Here is a 12,454-nt window from a genome sequence, read left to right as displayed (position 1 = left end):
ACTCTTTAACATACTCTTAAATGCCTTTTTGAATTGACTCCAAAACAAATGCTTGCAAGAGTACATAAAAGAGTACTCCTATAGTGCTACTTCCTGTACTCATAATGCTTTTGTGCAAGGGCCCCTTGTTTCGCGAAACTCTTTATTTTCTGGGTAAACTGGATTTAAAGATAGCGCATGAAACCTGCACTTCTATGTTCTGGGACAAGAAACTGGGCAAATCTTGGTGCAATCTCTAGATCGGAAAACAGCTGTGGTAGTCTCTATTCCTTCACTGATGCCCCACTTTTCATGGCACCCCCCGGGACACTTTGCAATACTGTGATATTCCTGAATTATAAAGCTACCAATACCCACAGTATCAATAATTGTGGGCGAGGGAATGCTGATGTTGTGCATCGGCCCTACTTGCAGTGGCGGCCAGCACAGGTAAGAGCGGTCAGGCGGGGATCAGGGAAGTCGACATAGAACTTAATAATTTAAAGTAAAAAAAAAACACTTGCCTTGCCCTCGCCGCATCACCGAGTGTTTTAAAAAAAAATGTAATTTAACTTATCCCGTTGTATGTCGACTTCTCCTCTCTCACCCACCCCACCGCTCTCATCTTGGCCAGCCGCAACTGCCTACTTGAAAGGGGGCCCTTTAAATCATGGCAAAGCATCAGATGCTCCCTGATTTGTTTTTCTCTGTGGACTTGTTTGCTACAAACTGCTCTCCATCCTCTTGCTCTTTCATATCCTCACTTTCAATCCTTCCTATTACCTGTAATCATGCAATCATTTTCTGATGTAGAGCGTTTGGTGGTATTGAACCCCTGTCCGATGTAAAGCCATGTAATGGTCCCTAATAATAACAGAAAATAAATAATTGTGCAATATTTTTTCATTCACTGTTATTGTGGGAGAGTTTTCCAAATGATGAAATTACTATAAACAGCTTGTGCACCTATAGACATACTTCTTCATCGGTTCTGTTGCAAGCATTTCTTGAACTCGCTTTCCACATTATTAGATACCAGCGCAGGCTGGAATACACTGCAGAATGCTTTTATGGGAAGAGATAGAAGGGAGTAACAGTAGCCAACCTCAACTGGTCTAATGAGTGTACCATAAGGAACAATTTTCCAAACAGAAAATGGAAATTGATTTTAATACTTTTTTGTAATTGTGCAAAACAATATATCTATCCAAATAGCAAAATAGTCGAGCGATTATAAACTGTCTCCCTCATGCCTTCTGTTCTTTCCTGTCACATGTGTTTTTTATCTTATAATATAGCCTTATAGACCGCCGTAGCGGGCTATACCGTCTATTAAAGGCCCGCTCCAGCGTTAAAGGCCCGAGCCAAAGGCGAGGGCCTTTAACAAGGGAGCAGGACTTTAATATTTAATAGCCGGTATAGCCCAGCTACGCAGGGCTATAAGGCTATTAGAACATTCTGCCACTAGAGTGCAGAATGTTCTAACAAATTAAACAAAGGCCTCTCGGAGCCCGAGGGGATTTAAATCCCCACGGAATCCGAGAGGCCTTTGTTTAAACAACATTGGAATGTTGCTCTGCTGGCCTTTACCGGCCCGTACAAGCACGGAGCACTCCATTGTCTGCAATGGAGTGCTTCACATTCCAATATTCTAATTACCAATATTACATACATGTGTTCAAGCTAAACCGCCATTACCAATTAACACGAATTTAAATAAAGTAAAGAAACTTTTTTTTAAAACAGGTAAACGTGATAAAAGAAGGGCATATAGCGTCTATAATATTGGAAAAACGTAACTAACTTACCACTGGGCATGCGCTCCATTGTCCCCATTCAGACATTACACATTCGCCTGGGCAGAAAAGTGTGCAGTTTTGAGTTTCTGGTGGCATTTCATATTGGTTGCATAGTGAGTTGTCCCCAGCCTCTCTCTCTCCACCCTCAGTGTAATTTATGCACCTGAAGAAAAATAAGGTAGCAGCAATGATCAAATAAAGCGCGTGATTTGGAGGTACATTTTTGTATATAAATATCAATGAAAAAGTATTCACCTAGAGATCGATTACCACACAATTTACCTCTATACTTTATGTCGGACATTATTCTACTTAAAAGAGCATCAAACTAACACGTATAGAAGACGAGGGTACAAAAATGTCCCAGTATATAGACAAAATATATGTAATTTATATCGGTATGTTTGACCTTGCAATGTTTATATATCTTTATCTCGGTTTTATGCAAACCTAATGAGTCCAATGTTCTTTACAATAATCACTACACAAGTCACTTCTATAAGATTCATAAATCAGCCTCTGGTCATATCTGGCACCCTAGTTTGTGAAAAACAGTGTGTTTTTTCTATTATGTTGAAACGAGTAGTTACACTATTCTTTCATATTAGAACTGAACAACCGTGAATCGAACTTAATAATAATGCGGTTTCTCAATAAACAATTATCATCTCAGAACAAAGTATTCTTTTGAGTGGTAGCTTCAGGGACATCCTAAAGACAGCCGCGATCCGTGCAGGGAACAGCGGTGGGGCCGTGTGAGGGGATATTCCGAGGGACGATGCTGAGTTAAAATTAGTTATTTATTTAATTTCCCCTTGGCATCGTCCCTCGGAATCCCCCCTTACATGACCCCACCACTGGTACCTGCACGGACCGCGGCTGCCTAATGATTTTGGGGGCCCTGGGCCAAATGTATTTTAGGGGCCCTTGTTCAGGAGAAATTTGAATTTATCCAATTTCATCTCTGTCATGCCCTCTTTGCCCTGGTAACTAGCAGTGCACACGCACACTCATCCAAACTTTAAATGTGTTTTACATCTAATATTCTGGGATAGTGGCCTTTTTTCAATATTTTAACACATCAGCAGCTTCTGAATATTACTGCAAATAATTGCGACACCCTCCGATTCCGCCTATATGAAGTCCTGTTTTGATCTAAAATACAAGTTTTTTATGGATGCTGCATGCAACATAAACACAACATTTCTCTGCAAAATGTATATAAAAGAATATCACACATCACCCACATTAAAAATAGATTAAAGGATAATTAAATTTAAAACAATCTTTAAGAACTAATGGAGAACATCAGGACTAGACTCTACAGGACAGAGCTGGCTCTATCAAGGCCCCCCCAGAAGGCTGGGGTCCTGGGGGGAAACAACCTTTACAACGCAGTCATTACATCAGACTACATTTACAACGCAGTCATTACATCGCAACATTCTTTACAACGCATGTCACTACAACGCAGCCATTACATTGCATGTCACAATAACGCATGACACTACAAAGCATGTCACTACAACGCAGGCATTACATCGCATGTCATTACAACACATACCATTACAACGCATAGTACCCCTACACTATCCAACACTTACCCTAATGTTGCACCCCCTGGAGTTAGAAGAGTAATTGTTACCCCTACACTATCCAAAACTTACCTTAAATGCAATGTAATGGTATGCGTTGTAATGGTATACGTTGTAAAGGTATAATGCGATGTAATGGAATGCGTTGTAAATGTAGTTTTAAAAACTTCGTTGTAATGGCATGCGATGTAAATGTATGCGTCGTAAAGGATGTTGCGATGTAAAAGCTGCATTGTAAAGGCATGCGTTGTAAGTGTATGCGTTGTAACGTCATACATTCGCCCTGGGCCACCGTTCACTTTGCCCATGCCTTAAATGACTCTGAGTATCTTGTCTAAAATTGTAAAATACTGGGGAATGTGAATTAAATGATGGTTCCTAGGAAATCTGAAATTTACTCCAGTAGGCTTACACTTCAATTTGGGGCAAAATTCCAATTTTTTGTGGAATTCACAGAGAATTCCAAGAAAGCTGCGGCTCTCACAGATTCTCATAAGAAATTATGTAACTGTGAATTCCAGGCATTTCACAGGCAATACCATGCACAATGGGTACATATTTTTTCCTTGCCCCCCTCCCCTAAACATTCGCTGTTTAACACTGTGTGCTTATATGTCCTGCGTCTTTCTCTCTCCTGCTCATCTTTTCTTCATTCCTTAACCTGTGCCCATCTTCCAGTCATCTCGTGTGTAACCCTCATTTTCTGAATCCGAGCACTGCTACTGCCTTAGTGTCATAATCTCCCTCCCATCCTCTGCCTTTCTCGCCCCATCTCTTTCATTTCTTTCCCTCTGTAATATTCCACCGCTTCTCCCCCATCATCCAAGGCTTGCTGTTATTGGCTTTGCCAATACCAGATGCTTTTAAACTGTGCCGGTATTTGTAAAGCTAATGGATGTAGTCACCATCTTGGAATTGATTTTTTTCTATAGTTAGAAGATAGCCATCATGCTGGCTGTAGACACAATTTTGAAACTATTTTTGAAAGTATTGAAAATAACCTTCTGAGGTAGCCGGACGTAATTTTTTTATATTTCAAAGATGGTGTCCATGTTGCATTGACGTGCAACGTGATGGTTTCTTTGAACTATTAAAAAGAACTATTCAAGCTGTCCGGTCACCGCTACTTGATTTGCCACTGCCAGCACAATTTAAAAATGCAGCACTGGCACAGTAAAAACAATTGCTTTGCTAATGCTTGTTATTTATGAGCAGAGAGTTGCTACAACTGCAAATCTCTGTTTAGTCTGGATTACTCAAAATCCCTGTTTTCATTTCAATACAATGGACAGTGTTAATTATGTTTTTATGTTTTTTTTGTATATCTCATCTATATCCGAGATCTCTACACTGGTTTCTAGCTAAGCACAGCATTACTTTTAAACTGTTGTGCCACAAAGGACTTTACTCCAGTCTACACCAGTGGTGGCCCGAAAAGTGCTGCAGGGGTGCAGAGGGCACACACACATGCACACTCTCTTTTACACACAAACTCAAACCCAGCACATACACATACACACATCTATTCAAAGCATGCACGCACAAGAGCACAAACATTCATGCATACATACACACAGTCACGCAGCACCCAAAAGCAGAAGAAAAACTTACCGAACCATATCTCAGGTGGCAGGAGGGAAGCCTGTGGTGCTTCCTGAAGGAAAGAATGGGGAAAATGGCTTTGCCACCTTCTCTCATTGGCTGACTTTGTTAAAGGTCAGCCAATGCGAGGAGGAAAGTGGGACGGGTCAGTGAGACTTGCTGGCCCCACTACACTTTGTGATGAGCATCACTGATGGACACACAGCCCTGGGCCTTTCAGGGCTGAAAAATGAAGCACCCAGGTCCAAGACTATCAGTAACGCTCCACCTTGTCATGAGGGAGAGGCTCACAGAAAAGGATGTCACACTCACCAGACTGTGAAACCTTCAGCCTGATACATTTTGGCTGAGGCAGCCATGGCCTGCACATATAGCACATGCACCGAGCTTGGATGCCTGACCCAAATATAACATTGTCAGGCTGACAATTGCTCAGCCTGGCAGACACTGTTCATGCATCAGAAAAATACAGAAGGCGGGGCTCCTTCGTCCTTAACAACGGGCCACTGCTGCGCTGCTGTACACTTCCCTCTTACTTCTAGATTGTTATTCATAATCTACCATATTCCCTGCGGTCAGCCAATTAGAGCTTCTGGCAGTTCCAAGATACTGTCTGGCTACCTCTGGGGATCACAACTTTCAGAGAGTGACAACCAAAAGCTGGAATGTAGTGCCTCTTAATCTGAAAGGTAAGGCAGCTTTAGAACACATTAAAAAAGTCCTCTTCTCTTCCAACTAACGACTATCCATCTCTTTCAGTGATCCAGGATTTCACACATTTTGCAGGACCAAGGTACCCTCAGGGCGAACATGGCGCTTTACAAAACAAAATGCAAATACACACAAAACAAATATATTTTAGAGCAAGTAACTCTAGCCCTTTTAATGCCTTCCTCATATGTAGCCAATAAAATAAGGCTGTGTATCCTTCTGGGAATCTGCAGTGTTAAATCGAAATAAAATTAAAGTGAGGCGATGTATTATATCAGGAATTGCATACACTCGCCACGAGAACAGGGATGTAACCATAAATTAACTCTTTAAACAATTTAGAGCAGTGTTTACTAACAGAATAGACCATGACGTTCTTCCTTTTTTGCACACGATCTGCACGATCTTTGTCGTCTTTGAAGCTTCCACTCTATTTGTTTTACAGATGCTGTTAAGACTGTCATAGTAAATACAGTAAAACAATAGATCTCGCGTCCTTGAATCCAACTGAAAAGAGCAAGCCCAACTCCTCCCATCAAACAACACTGTCCCGTAGGCTGAGCCGAGCTGAAATGTCAATTTAAATTGGCCACCCAAGGCAGCAAAAACACCTCATCACTTTCTGATCTGACATGGTCTGGGTCCCGCCTTCCAGTTCTCTTGCCAGTTTTAATGTGACAGAGATATCATATGTGCCAGCACATGAATAGAAATGCAGAGATATATGTCAAAGAGAGTAGACTGCCTCTCTACTCCCAAGACTCAAAATGGCCGCCTTTTTCAAGTATCTTAAGACCAATCTGACAACATGACAGTACAGCAAAGCAAGCCCTAAGGGTAGGCTGCCTCATTGTCACTGTAGCAGAGAGAGCTGGCAAAGGGATGTACACTTCGTCCACAGTTTTAATGAGGATTCTGAATTATTTCCAGTATGTAACTGCCAGGCCTCAGTTTTCCAACCCTACCCTTAAATGTATTTCTCTGTTGTTGATCCCTAGCCATGACCGAATTTCTGTCTGCACTCTAAACCGTGCAATACACAATGATAGGGGTTCACAGATATACACAACGAAACAAAACCCCGAAATAGAAATAGTGCGATAGATGTTGGACACAACAAGAGGTGCACATTCTCCGTTGCCTGTGTGTTATGCTAATTTTTTTTGCATTTTGCATTTCTATATCCCCAACCAACATTCCTTTTTCTATAGATCTGAAAAGGCCACAGTCATCCTTCATGGTGTAAGTAGAACGTTTCTACAGAGTTACGCTTCAAAATGGTTTGTATGAGTTAATGTGAGCTTAAAGTGAATCGGATTTTGGAAGATTTTTTGTGTTGTTTTCTATGCACGGGTGTGCCTTATTTATTTTTAATTTGTTTCTTTTGATTCGAGGTTGACTGTCCATTGTTTGACTCGTGTGTTTTTTCTATATATACAGCACACTCTATGCCGCCTTCTTATGATGTGATGTTGCGCATGTGATGGTGTGCTAAGTTTCTGCTACTTCTTATGAGTGTGTTTTAGGAGTGCATGTAGTGGTGTGTAACACGGCCATTGTGGTTTTTGCGCTTTGTCAGGTACCTGGGATTTGGAGCCATGTTGTTCACATTAAGGTAATAAAGTCCTTCATGTGCCTGCTGTGTGATTTTAGGTGAGATTTGAACAATGGGGGGTTGGGGGCGTGGTGCTTGGCTAATTGCTACCTTGCTTCTGAATATGTGATGAAACCTAGCAAGGGTAGCAAACGTGAACAGCAATGGTCATTACTGAGGGGTGGCAGAGAACAGAATAACACATTCAAAAGGCATCAACTCCAGTATATCATTTGACCAGGATATCGCGCTCAGAATTTTGTGAGTACCAGAATATCGGGGAACAGAATATTGAAAGAAAATCTTAAGATTTTTAACAATATATATGAAAATTGATGTTATATTGCTTAATAAATTATTATGTTATAGAATATTGATTAACCCCTTCAGTGCCCGCCCCTTTCCCCGCCCTGTGCCGGCCGTTGCATTAGCGGGCGGGGTCTATGACGAGCTGGACTCGTCATGGGCACAGCGCAACCGCGGCCCATGACGAGTCCAGCTCGTCATGGGCACTGAAGGGGTTAAAGCATTCTAATTTATGTATATTTATGTTATAATCTAGTGTAGAAAGATCTACCAAATTATTGTTTTCATTTACATATTTTTTTACATATTTTATATTTTTTGAGTTGGTCTCATTGGAGGTAAGTGGTAGAGCTTTTTATGACGTTTTATTAATGATTTACAAAATAATTATTTCATTATATTTTTCAATTGCTTAATATTGACCATTTGTTTAATATATTATTTTTTCAGTTCATGGGGTTGTTTGAGAAATTGCCTGGATAGTCTTTTTTTATAGAGATATTAATTATGAATAAATGTGTATGTTTCATTATATGATTGATTTACATTTTAATTTTCTATTTAATAGTTTCTAATAGATTTTAAAAACTTTTATTACTATATTAGAGTTAATTCTTTTAGTTAAAAAAATAATAAGCATCATTTTTGGGGTGAATTGGGTGAGTACTTTATTTTTACGTATATTACTTTTCTAAAATATTGGGAAATTGTAGTGAATATCACATTGTAAATTGTAAATAAGTTTGAAAAAAACTAGATATAGTGTGGAATTTGGAGTCTGGAATAAAATGAAATTTAACAAGTCATGAGTGATGTAATATGTGAGGTCCTAAGCAGTACATGATGGGAGCACGACCTTCAGTTATGGCACTCATCTCATTTCAATACCTATAGTATGTCACATTAACCCTTGTTTTTTGTTAGTAAATTCTTGTTTTCTCTTTTTAACAATCTTAACATCTTATTATAATACCTAACCACGACCTCACTCATCACTTTAGCTTTTGGTTTATATATATTCACTGAAATAAAGTGTCATGAGTGATGTAATATGTGACGTCATCAGCAGTGCATTGCGGGCGCGCAAGTTATAGTTAGCTGAACTAACTATAACGGGGGAATTTCTATGGTTTTGTACGAGTGAAAAGACCAGCTAAGTATAACGCCCCTGAAACCTATGGTTTTTTCAGTGAATTTCTAAGGTTTTTTAAATTCAAATTCCTAGCTATAACCTGCCTGAAACCTATGTTTTTTTCAGTGAATTTCAAAGGTTTTTTAAATGCTAATTTCTAGCTATGCCTACAGAGATAGGACATGTGAAGAAAGAAGGAAAAACGCACAGAAAGAAGAAAAAGAAATGCAGAAAGAAGCAACAGAAGTCCTCAAAGACGAAGAAAAGGGCAGGAAGAAGTATAACATGCAGAAAGAACAAACAGAAGAGCAGAAACAAGCCTTGTTGCAAAATCATCCCGTACCCTCAACTTTTTCAGACGGATACTGGTGGTAACTGAGTCTGACTAATCAGTCCTAGAGCCAGTGCTATGTTAAAAGACACTCAGAATACAGTGAAAACACCTACATACACTAGGGCACACTATGTGTTGGGGTCCCCCTGTGATTAGCATGACCTCCTCTGTAAGCCCCTAGTATATAATAGGGCAGGGGATTAAAACTACCTCTTAAAGCGCACCACAGTGCGTGTTTGAACACGTCACCTCATGCCCCATCCCCACTGTGTAAACACGCCCTGTAGCCGTTTTAAGTTGTGAGATTAAGTCCCCTTGAATCCTGAGGGTCCCTAGGGTCCAACTAGACCTAGGTACCTCCAGTAAGCGCCACAGAGCTGCGTTGCAGAGAGGTGTAAAAAGTGGCACGGCCTGCACCACCTCTCTGCAACGCAGAGCAGTGGTGCTTACTGGAAGCACCTGGTGGGCTAGTTGGACCTCAGGGTCCCTCAGGATTGAAAGGGAATTATTTCCCCAACTTAAAAACGTGCCACAGGGCCTGTGGCCGTTCTGAGTTGAGAGATTATTTCCCCTTGAATCCTAAGGGTCCCTAGGGTCAAACTAGCCCACTAGGTACCTCCAGTAAGCGCCACAGAGCTGCGTTGCATGGAGGTGTAAAAAGGGGCCTGGCCTCAGAACACCTGTCTGCAACGCAGCTCCCTGGCGCATACTGGAGATACCTGTTGGGCTAGTTGGCCCTCAGGGACCCTCAGTATTGAAGGGGAATTAATTCCTCAACTTACAACTGGCCAGGGGGCGCGTTTGCAGAGTGCTGCAAGGAGGGGGCGTGGCCTCCGGCGCGATGCCGGTCTTTTCTCAAACATGGTTCGTGATATCACAGCAGAAGGCTTTTTCACATGGTAAAATCACCTTAGAACACACCACAATTCCTAAAAGGAGTATGGTACTATCAACAAATGATTTATAATGTAACTAAAGTCTTAAAACCTTCTATTAACTGCAATGCTTTTTAATGAGGTGCTATCATGTATATTGGTCCCAAGATGGCTGCCAACACTTCTTGGATGAAGTACTGACAGCCAATCAGATCTCACGATGAGATGTGTGGTTAGGCTCCGCCCAGATATGTATATGATTTTACTTTTGATTTTCTCAGGAACTACTGAACAGATTGACACCATATGTGCAAAAGGCACATGCCTGAACTGAGGACTACCTCTTTGCCAAACTTCAAGTAATTCTGTTCAGCCGTTTGGGCTGTACCTTGGACTAAAGGTCCCTATGGAAAATTGCATGGGGAAAACGCGTTTTGGGACCCCCCTTTTTTCTCAGCCCCCGCTTGACGAATCCCCCCGAGACTTTCAGGGTAGGACCAGAGCGGAGCGCCCCACCTATTTTGAAAATTTTGCGAGGATTCGACAACCGGCGCCAAAGTTATTCCAAATAGAATGTTGCGGATTTCCTATGGAAACACGGTCCTAACTATAACTATCTACTGGCGACCGCCAGTAGATAATATACATATATATATATATATATATATATATATATATATATATATATATATATATATATATATATATATATATATACATATGTATTATATATGTATATATGTATGTATATATGTGTATACCAGCCGCGGCCCGTGGAGGGAGTTCCGTGGGGCGAAAAGGTGGGGCGGGGGAGGGGCAGAGTGGGGGGTTCTAAAAACCGGAAAATGGATAATTGGAGGTAAGTAAACAATTAAATAAATAAAACGAATTTTGTAGCGCGTGCTGCATTGCAATTTGCGGTGCAGGGCGTGCTACGGAATTCGTTTTATTTATTTAATTACTTACCTCCAATTATCCATATTCCGGTTTTTAGTACCCCCCACGCTGCCCCGCCCCCGCTCCGCCTTTCCGCCCATGGAACTCCCTCCACAGGCCGCAGCTAGTGTATACATATATAAATATATATATATATATATATATATATTACCTACTGGCGGTCGCCAGTAGGTAGTTATAGTTAGGACCACGTTTCCATAGGAAAACCTCAACATTCTATTTTGAATAACTTTGGCGCCGGTCGACGAATCCTCGCGAATTTCTCAAAATAGGTGGGGCGCTACGCTCCGCTCCTACCCTGAAAGTCTCGGGGGGATCCGTCAAGCGGGGGCTGAGATAAAAGGGGGGTCCCAAAACGCGTTTTTCCCATGCATTTTTCCATAGGACCTTTAGAACGAGCTACAGCCCGAACGGCTGAACAGAATTACTCAAAATTTGGCAGAGAGGTAGTCCCTAGGTCAAGGAAGTGCCTTTTGTAGGTTTGGTGTAAATCCGTTCAGTAGATTCTGAGAAAATAGCCTTTAAATCAATATATATATCTGAGCCCGCTTACGGTACGCTTACCGTACGCTTACCGTAAGCGTACGGTGGCGTGCGCGAGCGCGATTCTGATTGGCTCTTAGATCTTAGTAAACATTCGAATCGGCCGAAACCAGGAAGCGGCGGCCGCCATTTTCTGTGTTTCACTCTGAAAAAAAAAGAGTGAAAACAAGAAAAGGGGGCAAGGAGGAGAGTTACAGACCCCCTAACATTTGTAAGGGGGTCAAAGAAGGACAGAAAAGTACAAAAAAAACATTTATTGATTTTTTAAAAAATCACGGGGTACTCGTACGGTAAGCTTACGGTAAGCGTACGGTTAAAAAAAATAAAAATGAATAAATGAAATGACGAATTAAGAGTTTAGAAATTAGGGAGCTCTAAAAAGAGCTGTTGTGTTTATGAAGTCATTTTTTTAGTGGTACCTACAAGTAAGTACCGATGCAGAGTCTAAGGTTCAAGAGGAAGACTCTGTTCCCTTCATCATTGAAGTGCACACCATCTCCTCTATAAATGTCTTGCATGTCATAACGCAAGTTGTTGTGGTAAATGGCACCCATACCATAGTCACGGAGGAAAGCAGAAACAGATTTGTTGACGTGCTTTCTTGCTTTGTCAATCTGCGGACAGAAATGATTGGACCAGTTCCATTTTTGCCTTTGGCATATGTTGGAAAACACAAAGGCAGTTTTAGGGAAAAGTGTAAACAGTTGTGCAAAGGTGTCCTTCATAAGCATTTCCAGACCTACCCCAGTCAAAGTGCCTAGGTCATTGCCACCACAGTGCACTATTATGAGGTCAGGGTGTTGGATTTGAATGAAGGATTTCACCAATGGCATCAATTGGTGCCACTTTAACCCTCTCTGACCAATCCATTTAATGTCTACATTTGGCAAAGCAAGGTCTCTCACCATACCTGTTTTCTCTGCAAACTTTTCACTCCAGAAGACATAGCTGTGCCCTACAATCCACACTGTGAACATCTTCAAAGGAGAACTGGATGCACTCAGGAGGTGTCTTTCAGTAGAATGGC

At 41.3% G+C, this 12,454-nt stretch overlaps 1 protein-coding gene across 1 annotated transcript in view; it reads right to left on the bottom strand.

Moving 5' to 3' along the window:
* THSD7B (thrombospondin type 1 domain containing 7B) overlaps window positions 1-12,454 on the bottom strand; it is a 2,208,177-nt gene that overhangs the window by 239,899 nt on the left and 1,955,824 nt on the right. Inside the window, exon 18 of the mRNA XM_085647534.1 lies at window positions 1,788-1,941. Coding sequence (XP_085503660.1) covers window positions 1,788-1,941 — 154 coding nt within the window. The remainder of the gene's footprint in view (window positions 1-1,787; window positions 1,942-12,454) is intronic.

Source organism: Triturus cristatus, chromosome 3_2, assembly GCF_964204655.1.
Source record: "Triturus cristatus chromosome 3_2, aTriCri1.1, whole genome shotgun sequence".
Lineage (NCBI taxonomy): Eukaryota > Metazoa > Chordata > Amphibia > Caudata > Salamandridae > Triturus > Triturus cristatus.
The sequence above is the reverse complement of the archived record's forward strand: the minus strand, read 5'-3'. Positions and strand labels throughout refer to the sequence as shown.